The sequence below is a fragment of the Chelon labrosus genome (assembly GCF_963514085.1).
Source record: "Chelon labrosus genome assembly, chromosome: 9".
Taxonomy (NCBI): Eukaryota; Metazoa; Chordata; class Actinopteri; order Mugiliformes; family Mugilidae; genus Chelon; species Chelon labrosus.
The window spans coordinates 24,999,008-25,018,124 of record NC_140359.1 but is presented as its reverse complement, the minus strand read 5'-3'; the positions used below and the strand labels follow the sequence as shown (position 1 = coordinate 25,018,124).

The following is a 19,117-nucleotide window of genomic DNA, read 5'->3' as shown; positions in this document are numbered from 1 at the left end:
CTCATATTTATGCTGCCATATTAATAATAATTTGCGGGTCAGAGGTGTTCTAATAGCCAGTGTGAAGCTGTCAATATTTATATGTGTGATTTCTATTCTGAAAGTGCAGGCCAGAACCATTAGCCTTCTTGTTAAGTCGACATCCACTGGAGATATTTCCATTAATGTATTCCCCTGAAAGCTTTATAGATCTGTCTGCTGGTCTCACCGGGGGCGTCCCTGTTTGCTCATGCAGAGTTTTTGTGTATTAATAATCAAAACGCCCCAGTGGGCCCTTCATTAATCTAAAGGCCTGCCGTTTGTGAGTCCCCTGACGTACAAGGACACAGAAAGAAAGAGAGACAGAGAGAGAGAGGGGAGTAACATGATGTGCAGGCGGTAATGAGGCAGGATACGATTCATATAACTGCAAATGCCTGCTCGGCCCCAACCTGATATTACATAAATCCCCGTCCTCTGGAGCTTTTTCAGTCAGCTGAGACAGGAACTCTGCTGCTCTTATTCATGCTTCGACTGAAATGCATTCACCTGTTTTAAGACTGAGAGCTACAACGTCATAGAAAAGTTTGGAAAAGTAGCCCCCGCATTGTCATCATCAGAGATTTATTTAGAAACTGAAAGTAGTTTATAAAAAAACCTGTAAATGAGTTGGGATCATGCAGTTCTTTGGAAGTGCATGATCCCAATTTCCACTTATTTCTCAGGTGTAACAGCTGAGTTCCTCTTCTGCGCCCTCCTCTTCCTCCTCTCCTGTTCCACCATGTGCTCATAAGAAAGGGTTGGGGTTCAGTAGGAACATGGGGTCCAACCTTCATTCATTCATTGATTCATTTTCTGTAACCGCTTGTCCTGTGAAGGGTCGTGGGGAGGATGGAGCCTACCCCAGCTGTCATTGGGCGAGAGGCGAGGTACACCCTGGACACGGTCTCCAGTCCATCCCAGGGCTAACACAGAGAGACGGACAACCATTCACACTCACACCTACGGTCAATTTAGAATCACCAATGAACCTAACCTAATCATCCTCTCTGACCCTCTTGTTGTCAGATGCCAGAGTACATTTGTGCATCAACATTCAGAAGTTGGTGTCAAGGGACTGCAGACGACGGAAAGATTGACTACACATAAAATGTTTCAGCACTCCAGCTAGAAATAATAATAATTAGAATAAAGCTGTGGACAAGCTTCTTGTCAGGGGAGTGTTCTGAGCAAAGCCACAACAATTTAATAGATGCCACAAGTATTAAACGGTACGTTATACACTGATCAGGCATGATGAACATGGGCCTTCTGAGGGTGTCCTGTGGTGTCTGGCAACACAATGTTGTTAGTGGGGGGGGGGGGCTTTGAGGGGAGGGACCTCTGTGGATCATCCCACAGATACTTGATCAGTTTGGGATGTTTTTTTGCGTTTCCAGGTCCAAAAGTTATTTACTTCTCCTGTCTGTGGTTTTAATGTTGTGGCTGATCGGTGTATTTTGCACACATGTTGTTTTATTATTGCAATTATTGGGATTTCTGCGTTTCTAAGCTCAGAAGCCGACAAATTCAGCGGCTGTCAAGTTGTTATTTGCTTCTTTAGAGACACAGGAAGGCCGTAAGGTTATAAACAAACACTTATTTTTATAGCTATTATAATGTTTTACAACTGTGGAGCACAAACTACAAACCCCTTCCCTGTAGGAGGTAGTAAAAAAGTCACTTCACACTGTTTTCCAAAAGTTTTAATTCCAAATCAAGAAACGGGGGACTCCCCAGTTTAAGGACAGAGTGACATCAGGACATGTGGACGTAGCTGTTCTCATTGTTGCTCCACGCTGATCTTGCTGTCCTGTGCTGTGATGAGGTTAGGGAGGGAGTTCTTCCTCCTCCTCCTCCTCCTCCTCTTCCTCCTCCTCCTGTGTCCCTCCATGTGTTCAGAGCGACGTCACACAGGGCTGGTCTTGCCGTTTATTAGTCAGGCCAGTGAAGTGCCAGGTTGCAAGAACTTCACACTGCAGCTCTGTCCGGGCCAGCGGCAGAGGGTTGTCCTCCTAACTTCACCCAAAACTTTCTAGAAACTTTCTAGTCAACGTAAAAGAAAAAAAAAAGAAAAAAGAAATAGGAAACTGACAAAAGTGTCGCAACTCGCCTCACTCCCGTTTTAATGAAACTTTCTTTTTCTTTTTTTTTTGAACCAGAGGCTGCACATCCACCACTCTCTCATAAGTTTTGAATGAGCCGCTCGAGTTTTTTTTTTTGTCCTTCCTTCCTCCGATTTTATCTTCACTTTACGTTGGGATAAAGACTTTTCTTTCTGACTTAGAGACTCGTGATGGCTGTCCTGTCACTAGCTGTACTGCTTGTAGGATTTGTTCTGACTTCAGCTGACAAGGTAAGTGCCCGCACCGCTTCGCCTTCTTCCCCGGTTTTACGCACAAGCGTGTGCGCAGTTTCTCCCCTCGACGCTGAAACCCCGTTAGTATTAAATGCGTCCAGCTGTACGTGGGGTGGGAAAAGTGGAGCAACAGGTTTTCAGGACACTTTTTGAACGCTCCTCTCCTGCACACTGCCTCCTCTGTGAAATGCATGTTGACACTGTACACGCGTGAGTTTAGCCTGTTACATAAGTCATGTAAAATAGAGGCATTTTTGTTCCATTTATTTTTTTTTTTTACAAGCTGCACAGTGAAGCGCTGCAGGGCGGTAGAGTTGCTGCTGCTGCTGGACATCCCAGACTCAGATTGTGATGTCCCACTGACTTGTACCGCATTTAACGAGTTTTCTCTCTCTCTCTTTCTTCCTCTCTTCCAGGCTGGTGAAGTAGATAGAGAGGGTAAGTTCTGCTTAATGTGTCCTCATCTTCTTAACCATTAGAATCAAGTTGTGAGGAAGATGGGTTTCACCTCCAGTCAGTGAACTCTAATCAAAGTGGGAGGGGGGGGAGAGTTTACGTGTGAGTAGCTGGGTTATACACAGCATAAACCCCCTTCCCACACACACACACACACACACACATGCATAGACGCGCTTATATTACATGAGCTAACTGCTTCAAGGGCTTTGTTATACAGGAAAGAAAACCCCACATCTAAATCCTGCACATCTGTTATCCATTCTGAGGTTAAGGAACAAGTGAGAGCTGCAACGGTGTCCACGTAGGATCCTTTTACGCTCACCGTTATCTTCCCAGAGTTTCAAGAGCCCTTCGCACAGGAGGTTTGCCCGCAGTCTGCCACTGTTGCCTCTGTGTGGCCGTTGGCCGGCCTTGTAAAAAAAAGCAGCCACTTCACTCATTTGTTGCGGTTTCCCCGGTCTTTTCTCGAGTTAAAGTCAACGGGCCTCGTGCACTTTGGTTTCCCCCGGGGTCAGAATCAGAAAAGAGAGAACACAAATGATTGCCCTCAGCTGGTTGGTTAGATTCGTCCGGGGATGGAGGGAGAAAGTAAACACAGATAGAGCAGCAAGTAGAGCTGCCTAAATATCAAGGTCTGGGTTATACCTTGACCTTTTCTGTGGTTCTAATGGTTCGCAGCTTTTTGCGCAAGCCATTTTTGACAGTGTGGCATCTCCGCCTTTTGCCAGAATTGCCTGATGAAACTTCGCAATTTTAGTTTTTCCACACTTTCGGAACCAAAATGTGCCCTCAAATGCAGCAGAAGAGGTCGCCTCATCCGTGTTCTACATGGCTTTGATTGTGATAATGATCTCATCTCTGCATCTACATCTCCATCTCTATAGCGAGCAGGTTTCATTCAGCCGGTCGAAACGAGCAAATTACGACCGGTTTGTGCTGCTCCGAGAGTTTGGCCAAGGTTCAGGGATGCATATACAAAAACATACGTGGATGAGTGCAAAGTGAGACCGTTTACGTTTACCGCTGAAGCTGCAACTCTTTTGTCGCAGTCTTAATCGTAACCTGGCGCAGAAAGTACGATTCGCGGGAATTGCTTGGGGCATCCTCAGCCTGCCGCGTCTGAAAACAACAAATTTCTCGCCGTCAGACAATCGGGCAATCATGGCCACTTCATAAAGGGACGTACGCAGAGACGTGTGTGAAAGTAGGGATGTTTGAAACCCCTTTCTTTAGGTGGGAAACACAGACTCAGTTTCATCCTGCTGCTCTTTGGCTAAAGCTTTCGAGTTGAGATGACATTGTGGTCGTGTTTGTTTGAGGGCAGCTCGGTGAGTCAGGATTCAAAAGATGTCAGTGTGCTTCAAATGAAGAGCATCTATCTGACCTCAGATGTTGGCGACTGATGAGATTTTTCAGTGTGGCAACGTAAAGGTGGGCAGGTTTCCGACGTCTTTTTTTCCACATCTACTTCCCATCACTATATGTAGAAATGAGGGCGATGAAGGCTTTTGAAGAGAGACTATCCAGAGATGTACTTTATCTCCCTTCTCATCCATCTTTATTATGGCAGGCTCGCTTTCTCGCCTTCTAGTGAAGCCATTATAGATGCCAGCCATAGACGGTTTTGCTTTGAAGTGTGGTTGGAGAGTAGTGCGAACTAGTTCATTCAAAGAAGACCGTTAAAGAGCGGAGGATGGTTGCCTTTGGTTGTCTTTTTGTGTTTTGGCTTAGAAAAAAGTTCATTTACCCTCTAGTGCTGTACCTTTAACATTCTGGTGGTGATATGTATCAGTTTGTTCAAGTTGCCTCTGTTTGTGCCGTTGGGTCTCTAAGATGTCCACACATATCGGAGACAACTTGAAGAACAGGTTTATTTTTTTTTAAATCTTTGACTAACTAATCTTATTACTTTAGATTAGTTGACTTATCTATACATTTTTTTGGTTGTTCTTTTCTGAGTAGTTAAATAATCCTTTGGTTAGTTTCCATATTATAAACAGAACCTCCTCTATTAAATACTTGTTCCAACATGAATCAGTCGATCTGACGGGACACAATAGTGGACAAACGTGGCGGCTGAAGAAATACAAACGACACAGTTAAAAACATAAACTCGTACACATTTCGCGCCGTGTAATGTTGGGTAGAACTGTGAAAATAGCGTGCTTATGAATTAACAGGCTTGCCTATTGCTGACACAGCTGACTTTAAACAATAAACATGGATTTGTAAGTTAGCACTGCCCTCTATTGGTCGTAAAATAGCTGCAAACTCTCGTACCCGATGGCCGTGCTTGGTTACATGATGAACATTTGCACAGGAATTAAGAGAGAAAGCACACTGGAAAGTTAACCATGGTGCTTAAAAGCTATACTCAGTGCTTTATGAACTTGGTTCAGTAAAACAGGTAGCTGCTAATGTAGCCACATAACCTTATTAGGCGAGCCAGATTAGATCTTTCTGTTGGGGGTTTTGTCGGGTAGCTCTACAGTAGGTGGCGGTTTCCATTACTGGGTCTCGGTTTAAAGGACTTTTGACTTTCCGGTTCAGGGCTTTTTCAGTCAAGGCGGCAACGTAGTTGTGCTGGAGTTGAACCATCACTGACACTGACAAGTCATTAGCCTTAAAAATCCCAATAAAATGTTTTAGCAAGGACCAACCAAAAGCCTTCACAACAAGTTCCCACATCTGGTGTTATGTTTAAACTCCCAACTAAACATCCAATAGGTGGATGATTGGAGATTTGGGAAGATCGTTGTCCTCAAACAATTGAGTGAAGCCAAGTGGCATTGTCATTTTTCCTATTTTTTCCCTCATTTAATCAGATTTTTATTGATTTTTCCACTTATCTTTCTTTCTTTCGGGGCCTTGAAGCCAGTTTTTGTGCCACCTTTTGCATTTCTTGGCTCATATTTATCTCTTAATGGATGTCCTGACAGACATTTGTGCTTGTGTCACAACATGAGCCGTTTAAGCTATTTAAGAACCTCTAATGCTTTATAATAAATGGCACAATACCACGGTAGACTCTTGCAATCAAAGTGAGCGTATCAGCGGTAAGCTGTCTTACGGCGCCAATGTGCAATAACCATGCAGATGGAACAATCCGCCGAAGAAGACACTTAAAGAAGAATTTTGCACTTGTTTGGGAAGGTTATGTGAAATTGGCAATGTCTAACCATTCTTTGGAGATTAATAAATTTGAATTAGAATGCAATAAAATCTTCTCAGGCGAAAATGGGGATGGGCTTTTCTTTCTGTAATTCATAAGTCTTACAAAAGCTCTTTATGGGTGACCATATGATGGCAGTATCTGAGTCTAAAATCAGTCACTAACCCTTCTGCTGGTGGCTGGAACTTCCACCAAATCTGTCAGATATCTCCCAAAGCACTGCTGAAGACGTGACAATGAGCTGAGCACCTCATTAAAGTAGAGACGTGTGACTCCTGAGTAGCTCAATAACACAATTCTACTCAGGCGATTTATTTTAAATTGCACATGTTCCTGTCAATAGGCGCACGGAGTATTCTTTTTGAAATATGCTCTCGCAACCTTGTCTTTTCACTCCGATGGAAAGACTCTGAAGGACATGTGCTCGTCGGACTCGGAGTGAATGTTCTTTTAGAGCGATCGCATGGCCTTTATTATGAGCGATGTCTGGCTTCAATATTCAGTGAATGCATTTTATCTTTCAATCAATATTTAGGAACAGCTGCAGATTCGCGGTTAAATGTGACCTTTAAAGCATCAATGGATTTTTTTTTTTAGCTTGTCAGTTGTGTGCATGCAGACATAGAGAGCAGTTGTACTCCTCGGAGGGAAAGATTTTCTTCTTATTTCTTAACAAAACAAATGGAATCCAGTCTGAAGTTCTGCATTTGCGGCTCAGTTCAGCACAACGTGGATTCTCTCCCCAGAGCAAACAAAAAGTCTTTAAGGTCTATTAAAAGTAAATGTTCCTGCAAATGCCAGTCTACCACAAGAAAAGTTCAGGTTTCATAACCTAATCTCCTTAAACCAACAGTGCTGCAAATGAATTTCTATCAGAAACCTGTATTTAATTTTACTCTTAACACGTGCTCATTTGATGTGGCTGGCCTAAACATTGGAGAATTAGTATTCTATACAAGAACTTAATCAGCTTTTACTGCAAGCGTCTCGTTCCTGCATAAAGGTGCTTTGATTATCTCACATTAGAAAAGTCTGGACTGTATAGTGAGGTTTGCAATCAGAGCGTCTTGTGATAGTTGAATAAAACGTGATGGCAGCCGTTGGGTTATACGTATGCTGCCAAGCGAATCGAAGCATAAGCACGTGAACGGCTTCAGTTCAATTATTCCAGTTGTAGTCCCTTTTCCATTTGGGTGGATTTGGAGATGTGGTTACCTTGGTAACGTCAAGTATAGTTTACTACTGTGGCAAACTGTCCTTGACCCAGCTGCTTTGTTGGAAATCCAACAGAAGAGGAGATCCGAACAAACTCACTTTGTTTTAATTCTGGAAAAAGGATTCTACGTTTCAAATGGGACGCAGTAGCAGTAGGATGTTGCCTTGCATTAACACAGATTAACAATAAGCAGTGAGGCGGATGCCAGTGAGCTGGATTACATACATTGTTTTCCCGTGAATCCCTGCTGCTTATGTAGGTAAGAAGTGGTTTTCTCCAAACTTGACGGGTTTATTTTTGCACAAATATTTAGAGACACAAGATTTATATCCGATTTAAAAAAAAAAAAAAAAAAAAAGGTGCTTCAAGTCAGAATCTAAATTGAGAACTGGAACGTACAGAAATGTGCTCTTTTCTTTGCTCTGAGGAGAACAGGTTCCTGAGATCAGACCTGGGCCTCCTGGGGATTAGGCAGAGGAAGCTCGCTCTTCAAAAACACGCTAATGAACTTCACTAATTCTTGGCTTCTCTTATTGGGGACTCAAGGCAGTATGACTTCATCCCGACTAGATCTGTCACACCAGCTTTTTTTTTTTTTTTTTTTTTTTTGCTGAAAGCAAACAGCGGGAGATGTGAAATACTCGGGTCTAAAATTACATCACTCCCACACATGTTAAACAAACAGCTGGGAAATGTGTAATTATTTGTCTGAAATTGCATCAGCCCTGTATAAGCTGCACAAGCGTTTCAGGTATCTGGCAACTCTGTCGTTTCTGTCTGCAGAGGGAGTCAACGAAAGGTATTTGCACCGTAAAATAAACGACATAGCTGTTTCTGCATGTTCCAAACGCGTGCCTCCAGTTTGCTTTGGTCATGTAGCGACGACAGAGGCGCCCTGTGTTTCCTTATCTGTATGAACCTATCATAGTCAGTGTGATCAAGCTGCTTCCGTCTGTCAGCGTTGGATTTATTTGAAACCTGCACGTTTTATCTTCAAAAGCTTGTCAAATGCGTGTTTTCTTCATCACGTGTCATGAGCGTGCACACTGTGATTTGTAAAGCATGTCATTTCCTCAGACGTGTAATTTGAATTTCACCGACACCTGTTTCGATGCGTTTCGGTCAAAATCTACAAGATAATTAGAGGGTTTCAGTGCTGATGATACATTTCTTGCTAACCAAAAAAGTATTATGTAGTTTTGCACTCACTTGAAAAAGCAAAGCATGTCTGGATGGTTTTTTCCTCGTGTTACCACCTCAATCAGAACACGTATCAATCAGATTTAGAGGGATATGGAAAACCTGTGATAGTCTGTTCAGTCGGAAAATATATCACTTAATAAAAGTGTAAACCTTTGATGGTTGGAATAAATAAATTACACGTGGGGAAAACATCTGTTGATTTGGTGAGTTTCAAAGAGGGACAGAAACATGGATGTGTTAACTGATGTTGGCAGTGAAAAACATAAAAGTGTGGCTTCTGCTTAGTTTCTACTATTCTTCTCTTAGAGTCTTAGTGTTTTTGGGGCATGGTAACACAAACAGTATATCTTGTCAGGTCTTTGTATAAGTGTACATGTAAACAGTTAAGCTGGAATCTTGAATCAGAGTGATTGCTCCCTAGAAATAGGGTTAAGGCTGTTACATATTCCGCAAATTGTTCTCGAGGTGGGGCAAGAACAAGAACAAAGTTCGTACTGGCCAGGTCATTTATACTTCACAAGAAGCATTTTTTGCGACAGACATGCTCCTCTGTGCACAATGTTCGGGCTTCATTTCCTGCATTAACCACTCCCATTTCCAGTTTCTGACCAATCATAGAATAGTTGTCGGACACCACACAAGAAAAAAGTTCTGCCTGGTTGATGTGTCGAGAACAAGCTGCAAGAACTCCCAATAGTGGGCTGCAGGAAAAGAATGACGTCATTGTCTTCTCGCAGCCCTGGGAGATTATTATTGCAAGAAATTTGTTCTCGCTCCTCTTAGGGCTGTGAGAACAAGAAAAAAGTTTGTTCTGGCCAGGTCATTTATACTTCATGAGAAACTCAAGTGCAGAACTCCGGCGAAGTCCTCATACAGCTAGACGACGAGAGGCACTTTTATTATTTTCAGATGTTGACTAGTCGTTTTGACGACCACACTGTGAATATTAGTATCTGGGAGCTCACAGAGTGGCCGCTAGCATTTCACGCCCACTTCCCATTTCTGATCAGTCATAGAATAGTTGCCAGGAACCACACGAGAAAAAAAGTTCTGCCTGGTTGATGTGTCGAGAACAAGATACAAGAACTCTCAAACGAGGGCAAAGTGACGTCATTTTGTTCTCACAGCCCTAGGTGCGAGAACAAATATCTTGCTTCTCGCGAATTATGTAACAGGCTTTAGGGTTAAGACTATTACATACTCTGCAAGAACAGAGAAACTTGTTCGTTTTCTCAAGGTGGCAAGAACAAGAACAAAGTTTGTTCTGGCCTAGTCATTTATACTTCTTGATAAACATCTTTTGCAACAGACGCACTCCTCTATGCACAATGTTCGGGCTACATTTCCGCATAAACCACGCCCACTTCCAGTTTCTGACCAAAAGAATGACATCATTCTCTTCTCACAACCTTTGGAGCGAGAACAAAAAATTATTCTTGCGCAGTATGTGACAAAGCTTCAGTGTAAAAGGAGGTCGCTCATAGAGAAGATCTCACAGTGAATTATCACCTGAATCTTGCAGCTCATAGTCCCGCTACTTTGACAAACTAGATCACGAGAGTGGAAAGCGTGAACCAAAACAGTCTGTTCCAAAAACCCACAGAGCTTTACCTGCTCAACACAAAACAGCAGACAGATACAGGCAGAGACTATCTGGGGAACATAGAAGAGCTAAAGAGACAGACAGTTCCTTCAGGAGTAGGTAGAGTGCAAGAAGAGTAAAGAGTAAAGATTTGACTTAAATATGTAAGGTGGCAGAAAGATGACTCTAAATGACAAATCTTTTCTTTGTCACTGTGTTGTCTCACAGGCCAGCTGAGGAGCCGGTTGAAGGAGTACGGCCTGGTCACCCCCTTCAGCACCGACTCCCACGGACACTACCTGTCACACCTGCTCTCGGCCACTCACAAGCAGCGCGTGAAGAGAGAGGTGTTTTCTTCTGCCGAGGCTGAGCAGAGACTTTTCTTCAACATCACAGCCTTCGGGAAGGAGTTCCACCTGCGCCTGCGCCCAAACAACCGGTTGGTGGCGCCCGGGGCGATGGTGGAGTGGCACAACGAGGTCCAAGGATCTGAAAACGTCAGCGACAGCACCGGCATTGTTTCCGGCGTGGCCGCCAACGAGACCGAGCCCAACAACGGGACGGAGAGGATACTGCGGCGTGAGCTACTAAAGACAGACTGCACCTTTGTTGGGGACATCTCAGACGTCCCCGGGGCCTCCGTTGCCATTAACAACTGTGATGGACTGGTAAGTCTTCTTTAGCCATAAAACTCCTTCCTCCTCCACCCTCTCTTTTCATTACAAAAGTGCCATGACCTTATCAACTGACACTAACGAATTTTAGGTGCGCGTAACTCCTGAGTTTAACCTTTCTTTACGTCAGCACTCAGCATTTTTACAGCACATTGTTGTTCCTTGGGCAGGCAGACGGAATAGCTTTTTGTGCAGAAGTTTGTCACGGTTGAGTGGTCCTCCATTGCACCCACAGACCTAACGGATTCTCCTTCCGACCTCTCCCGAACATAAAACCTGAGTTGCCTTTGTGCTCCACAAAAGTCTGCAGTCCTATCCTCCCCATCACCCCTCATAAAACACTTGAACCGTGATGGTTGGAATGACCTGGACCAAAATCTCTTAGAGCAGGGTTGCAAGGCTGCGCTGCATTAAAGAAAAGAATCAGATCAGGGAGCCAAATGCAAAAATCCTTTAATTGAATTTGAAATACCGCCGTTTTAAAAAGCGACACACGGGATGCGCTTTATTAAGTCCCTGACGAGCAATCTGAAGATTAAGGCCGGTATTACTGTATGATTTTGTTATTCAAGCAAGTCCATAGAAAAGACTGAATCAACAAACAATTTAAACCTCCAACAAGTACAATCTCTGTCGACAGATACTGCTTAAAGGGGAACTACTGTTTTTTTACACCCTGGACCTTATTTCAGGCATAAAATACATGTGGTGGGAGTGACTGGGGCACCGAAACCAGAGTTAGCTGTTATCATCATCCAGGTTCTGTAGATTGACCTACAGAACCTCGATGATGATAACAGGTAATTCCCGTCTCAACGGGGAATAGGACGAGCGTACAATAACAAAATATTGGTGAAATGAACAAGTTTCGTGGCAGATTATGCGTTATTTAGAGGCTGCGTTTCGGTGCCCCATTCACTCCCACTACATGGATATACACTAATCTAATTATCTCCCGAAAGAATACAAATTACACCAAAGTTATATGGGTGAGTAAACGACCGTATTTTATGCCAGAAATAAGGACCAGGTTGTAAATAAACAGTAGTTCCCCTTTAAGTGCAGTTGAAGTGGAAACAGGTGAGCTAAGCCTGCACTGATTTTCTGTTTGTTTTCCTGAGCTGGTATAAAAAGGTAAAAAGGTCACATTATGTCTTGATTATTATGGTCAGTTTAGTTTAGGACTGAGTGATTGGACAAATCTTAGAGTGCAACCTTTATTTTGAGCTCTGACTGGACACTGTAGTTGTTTCTTCTGAGATATGGCGTTAACATGAATCAGCAATCAGAAATGCAGCCAGTCTCTCAGTAACTATTGGATGGATTGATTTGCTTTCATGGTCCCAGGTGATGGATCCACGTGGCGGTGATACTCTGATTTTTCTTATTGTTCCACCAACCAGCCAAGTTCATTTATTCTCCACATGTACTTGGCATGCCGCTATATATTTAAAAAAAACCAAAAACATTTATGGTTCTCAGAGGATGAATCCTAATAGCACCGGTCACACCCTGACTCTTGATACTGCTCCACCAGCCAACCAACTTATTCTGTGAACTGATGTTTATTATGAACATTTATGGATCCCAGAAGATGAATACATTGACTTCAGCGACTCTCTTTTTTTGTGACCCTGCCATCAGGTTGACATGTTTGGGTTTGAGTGAATTTTCTCTCCAACTATTAGATGCACTGGAATAAAACAGATATTCACTTCCTGTTCTGTATTCATATTTCTGGAGGTGTACTGCTTGAAGCTACCTCGAGCTGTGGCTCCATAAAGGGAACTATTGTTAGCAGGGGCATTAAGTGCTTTAGCTTTTCAAGGGAATCTTTGATCACAGTAAAAAAAGCTTTAGCGTTTAAATGAGACGTTTTCAGTGGGGTTCATGTAAATCCATTTTACCTCAGTGTGCAATGCAATTGAATGTCTTTATGGTCACGGAAGACTATTAGTGTTTGTGACTGCATGCATGCTGGTTGGTAAATGTATGTTATTTACTGGCTGTGCCATCAAGTAGAGCCATCGATGACGCATAGTTATTTGCAGCAAAGTTATTTGTAAAAGCTTTTTCTTAGATCTGATGCTCAGCAGACGGCTGAAAGGCACCATGCGATGTTTCACTTTACTCTGTGCACATGTCAGCTTATAACAAGCCAGTATTTGTAAAGAGAGCTTCTCACAGGCAGGCAGGCAGGCAGACAGGCAGACAGGCAGGAGTGGGAGTGTGCGGTCTTGACAGTGTCGCTGGCCATCCGAGTGTGTGTCATAATGAAGAGAGTGTTTGTGGGAGATGAGTTCCCAGGAAAATTAAAACTGTTTTAAATTTCCCAGGAAATTTAAAACAGGTTTCACATGAAAGCTGGGTTTACTATTGTGTAATTGTCAGATGAGTAACTATTCTAAGAATAATTTTTATTTTTTAAATCTGTATCATGGCGGATCCAAGCATCTTTAAAACCACCGCCTCGGTTCAGATTGAGCAGATCTGTTTTACGGATGGACTACATCAGAACTTGAGCATGCCCAGCTAATGAACTAATGAGTTCCCCAGGTCTCATAGAGATATTTATATATTCAAGTTAAGCTATGAATCACAGAGCTTTTCATGAAAGGTATTAATTTAGTTAATTCCTAAGAGCCAATACTTTTTAGTTCATTTAATGTTATTTATTCTGCACAGCAAAGAAAGCACTACTAGTACGTATAAAATAAATCAGAAATCTTTAAGGGCTTTTTTCTTCTAAATGCATTACAGGGTGGATCAACAGTTTAACATATCGGCTGATAGGCAGTTTATACTTTTGCGTTAAGTTGACGCAGAGGTTAGTATAAGTGGCTCACACAGGTATAGGCTACGTACGTAGATTACCGCGTCTATGTCCCGCAGTACCTTAAATGAGCCTTTATATTGGATCGGCTGATAATCAATATTAAAATGATGGGATTACATTAACTTTAAGCCCACCAATTATAATAATTTGAACTGAAGTTTGTTTTTTTATAAAAAAGTTAAATTAATTAGTTCTTATTGTTTTACTGTAATTCTACTGTATGTATTAAAAGTAGTTTTTACATTTTACTAGGCGTTAATCCGAGCTCGCTCTTCACACTGGAGGCAGCTCTTGCTGTGAAAATGAAATCCTTGAAATAACAACACTATCTTTCTTAAAATAAATCTAAACACGGGATTTAACACGTTTTACAGCCGACCACAAATGCGGATGAGTCAGCACCAGACTCAATTCAAAAGCAGGCAACGAGGTGGAGCCCGTACGGAGCCGAGGCTGTGGGATTACACCTAATCGGACAGCCGGCAATCTGTGAGGACACCCACCTTTCAATAAATTATGCATTATTATGAGCCCGTATTTTAAACAGGTGAGTGATATAAAGATTCAGCCCCTGTACGGTTGTCATGAATTATGAAACGAGCTTTAAAGATGAGCATTTTAACGAGGAGCTCTACGGGGATTTGAGTCTCTCTCTTGGAGCACGTCTCAAGCGGCTTTATGTTGGCTTTATTTTTCAGGCCTGCAAGGTGGCTGCTTGGATCAGACACATATAGACAGACTTTCTGTGATGCTGACTGTGCAACAGTTTTGAAGAGAGACAGAAAACAAAAAAAAACAGCAGCGTCAATTGAAATGAAAGATTACTGAAGTGATAAATGAGGCGCTTCCTGTCTTTAAAACGTCCTGGCGAACAAGTCATCTTCAGTGGTGACCTCAAGCATGAGAAACTTAACCAGACACTGCTTTTAAATTACTTCCTCTTTGGCTTGTTTAGTCTATAAAACGTTAGGCAGTCGTATAAAATGTCCATCAAGTTTACCACAGTCTTAAGTTTGAACATTTTTAGTTTAAACACAGAAAAGCTGATGTTTGAATCAGATAAATTACATAAAAGTTCAAAAATCAGCGAAATAACAGCTGATGAATCTTTGCACTGATCAATCCAAAAACGTTAAAGAAAGGCAACTGGACTTGTACAGTTTCTTGGAGACGTTTCGCCACTCATCCAAGTTCACTGATCAGCCACAACATAATGACCCCTGACAGGAGAAGTAAATAACATTGACCATCTTGTGACAGTTCACTGTTCTGCCGGGAAAGAAAGGAGGTCGGGGGTTTTTAGTACAAACCAGGTTTCTCATGGTCATTTCTCACCTTGGTGCATTAGACAGCATCTAGGTTTATAGATATATTGCTAATGCAAAAAGGAAGCACAAGCACCAAACAGTGGTCATAATGTTATGCCTGATTGGTGTGCATTTAAGCTTCTTGAATAACAGAAACATCTCAGAATCTGACAGGAGAAGTAAATACCACTGACTATCTAGTGACAATTCAATGTTCTGCTGGGAAACTTTTGGACCTGGCATTCATTGGTGTGGATGTTCCTTAGACATGTAGCACCCACCTAGACCAGACCAGGCACCCCCACCCCATAGCAATGACACTTCTTGATGGCAGCAGCCATCCCCAGCAGGATGCAGCCTGACACAGACACACACACTTTAGGAACAACTAAAAAAAAAAAACATGAAGAACAGCACAAGGTGTTGACCTGGCCTCCAAATTCACTAGAACCCAAACTGATCAAGTATCTGTGGGATGATCCACAGAGGCCACTCCCCTCAAAGCCCCCCACACTAACAACATCCTGTTCCCAGACACCACAGGACACCCTCAGAAGGCCCATGTCCATTCTCTGATGAGTCTCAACTGTGTTAGAGGCACAAGGGAGACCAGCACAATATTAGGAAGGTGGTCATAATACTCTTCATTTCTAAAGGACTTGGTGGGGAGTTGGTATTTAAATGGGAACATATGTCGGCGTGACCCATCAAGCTTGGCTAGATTGGCTGAAACGTAGGTGGTTCCTGTAATCTGCAAGTTTCTCCTCGATGTCTTCTCATACTCACACTGCACTAGTCGAAGGTTTTTTTTTTTTTTAAATATGAAAAGATCAAAAGCAGCAATGTATTGCTCTAGACGACTCTGACAAGTACTGTCTGTGTATCTAAAGTCTGGTAGAGTCTGGTAGAGCTCTCGAAACTATAAAAATGTATTACTAAGACATACTGGCAGAAACTTAGCCCCCCCAGGGACAAAAGACCCAGATGATCTCAGCACAGGAAAGCCCATTGATCAAGTCAGGACTTGGGGGTTCACCTGGAGGAGGACACTCTTCTGAGGACAACAACACTCACATTTTAGCCTGAGAAGATAGATGGTTTGAAAGAGGAGTAAAGGAAGCCAGCGGTGTAAGATTGCACAATTCATCCATTTACAACACAGCCTTAATATCACTCCCCTAAAGTTTCACACCGAGTCTGGGGAGTTTCTGGACTTTAATGTGTCATTAGAGAAGTGAAAAGGAGATACCACCCAGGTTAGTGCGAACAACATCCTCTAATTTAGGTGAGCAGTGGGTTGTTGTTGATGAGTTTCAGGTGGACACCGCTAACAGATGTTCCCAATAAAAAACTAAACTCCAGAAGAAGCCACTTGGATGAGCGGTGAAACGTCTCCAGGAAAGCTGAAGTGAAGAGCAGCATCCTAGGGCGCCCTGGTTATTTTGAGACACATGTACCGAGTGCTTTAGAGAACATGGAGGCGCTTAAATGGTTTTCCGGATTGAAGCAGTACTGAAATACATGCTGTACATTATACAGTACGTGTGATAGACAGATAGATTGCAGCGTGACTCATGTCATTTAAATCAGCCATTCAGCTCATTTCCATCTCCCGGGGCCTCGGCTTTCTTTACCTTTGGGAAATGTTCATGTGTTCAGCAAGTGAATTAAAGAGAGAAGCAAAATTATCAGCGGATAATACAATAATGAATCTCATCCAGCAGATTGATTCATCTCTCGACGTCAAACCTCTGTACTGTCGTTTTATCATCAAGGACAGAGTGTCACACTGAACCAGGCAGCAGCAGGAAAAAAGCGATTAACCAAAAAAAACAAAAAGTTTAAAATTAAAGACACATTTAAATTCTCCTTGTGGAGAGCCACAGCACTGCAACCTTCCGTTTTCATCCTGCACAGCCTGCAGCAGATGCACATAGCTACATCAGCCCCTTTCAATTATCAAGCATCTTATTCTGTTATATTTGAATTCTGCTCAGAAGATGGAAGCCAGTTAGTCTGTTAATTCAGTTCTTGTTTCAACACCTGACCAGCAACTTGTCCACACTCAGAGCTCTTGTCATTTGTGCATTCAGTAGAGATTACTTGAAGTTTTACCTATTATACAGCTACAGGTTGGATCTTCAACAATGGTTTCATAATAATTTCATAATATTAAAATGAATGCAAAGGCAAAACTAACATTTTATGCCCGTTTACTTCTTTAAAAGTACTTATTGTAAGAAAAGACTGAGTAGCAGGATTCAGCCAGAAGGGGAGTAAACAACAGCTTGGTGCAGAGGTCACAAATGGATCTAAGCTAGCAACAGATGTCTTTGTTATATGTGAGGATTGATTGCTAACTGCAGGGCTTCACATTTTTGTTTCATGATTTGAATCACAAGTAAAAAAAAAAATATATATATATATATATATTGTATTATTACTTGCAAGTACAGTGCATCCTTAGGGGTTTTTTTACGCACATTTATATTTTAATTCAAATTCAGACCCACTGCAGGACACAGAGGGAGGAAGAGCCAGGGAAGCAAACTGACTTTTGCCAAAAACTAGAACTAAAGGCGCTTCACTTTCTGCAGGTAAAATCCCCCCCAAAAAAATCACAACTTCAAAAACAGGTGAAGACCAAAACCAAGACAAGGATCACAGAACAAGCAAAACATGAGGAAGCAGAAGGATTTAACAGCGGCAACACCACAGACAACCTGACAGAGGACAAAGGGAAAGGCAGGGTTTATTTATATATACACTCACACACACACACACACACACACACAGGGCTGATGGAATAATGAGAGACAGGTGAGACCAGTGAGGGGCGGGGCATGCAGACACAAGACACAAGGCAAGACAGGTGAGTGGAATCACAGAGGCGGGAACGGACAAAGACGGGAAGTATAACTTAAATCCAACAAGAAGGACACACAAATAAATAAATAAAAATAAAATACAAGAAACCAAAAAAGGTTTTAGAAAACATTCAAAACGTAAAACTGTGACACATTACACAACAAAATCTGTTGTTGACTGTTAAAAGACGGTAGCCTTTGGACTTTTTCTTAGATTTTCCTGCTGTTGCATTTAATTACTATAAAGTTTTTGACTTAAAATATCAGTTATGTTCCTTCCAAAGTGAACAGCTGTAGATCTGTTATCCTAAATCTTTAGACTTAGACTTTATTCATCCACAAGGGAAATTGTTTGGTCGCAGTAGCTCAGTTGCACATAATAAAACACTCTTGAGAACCACTAGTAAAAAGAAGATAGTTAAAAAATATAAATAATAAAATAAAATATAAGTAAAAATGTGGTAAAATAAAAGGAAATACAATATTATAAGCAAAAAATGTACAAAATTTGCATATGAACAAATGTACAACAAATGAGACAGCTGCAGTGTCAGATGCACACGTGCTAAGCTAAGGTAATGCCGGTTAGAGCTGTAAATCATTCCGCCGCGGTGCAGGGTTTAGCCGTTTCCTTTGATTGGAGCCGGAGGAAGCAGTTCATCACTCGGGTCTGGTCTCTCTTATGGTTGAACGTCGCAGGAGACTCAGGCCTCAGGAGGGCCCACACAGGATGTGAGTTTTGCTTTGTAAACACTGTTGTGGCAGGATGTCATTTTGAAGACGCCAACGGCCATCCAAGGTCACTCTGCCCGGTTGAACGCTGATTTGAAAACACTGTCACTCTTTAAAAATCTGACCAAAACAACGAGTCGTAGACAATTCTGGATAAATTACACTTTTAGTTTTTAATATTTCCGTTGATGGAGTGCACTATAATGAGAATTTTATCTTTTCATCTTATTTCTGTGAATCATTTCCTGAGCTCCAAACATGACAACATAAAGTAATGACCTGCGCCCTTTTACAGCAGGACACCACCTAATTGAAATTTGTTCTACAATTTGTAAAAGAATCAGAGGAGGCAGCGCTGACTATGAGACTAATGTTAAAACAAACACTCTTTAGTTCGACGATTTTTACAAGACTTTGGATTGGATTTTTCTGAAATAGTCACGCTCTGTTGCCAGAAGCAATTTCAGAGCTGTCAGAATCACAACAGGCTGTCATTTGTTGCTGTGTTTGCTGCTATGTTACAGCAGAAGACCAGGTTTAGTCAGTTTCAAGTGATCTGCCTAAAAAAATGTTGGCGCATACGTGAAAACCAAAAGGAACATTGCATACTTATAAAAAGGATGCTGAAAATAACTAAAATTGAGGTTCTTTATAAACTGTCATTGACTGTGAACTGACACTACCCATATCCA

The 19,117-nt window shown here is 42.0% G+C and overlaps 1 protein-coding gene across 1 annotated transcript in view; it reads left to right on the top strand.

Moving 5' to 3' along the window:
* Window positions 1-2,314: 2,314 nt before the first annotated feature.
* adamts3 (ADAM metallopeptidase with thrombospondin type 1 motif, 3) overlaps window positions 2,315-19,117 on the top strand; it is a gene marked incomplete at both ends in the record, with an annotated part of 157,505 nt that continues 140,702 nt past the window's right edge. The window contains 3 exons of the mRNA XM_084551984.1: window positions 2,315-2,374; window positions 2,794-2,815; window positions 10,238-10,677. Of these exons, the coding sequence (XP_084408110.1) occupies window positions 2,315-2,374; window positions 2,794-2,815; window positions 10,238-10,677 (522 nt within the window). The remainder of the gene's footprint in view (window positions 2,375-2,793; window positions 2,816-10,237; window positions 10,678-19,117) is intronic.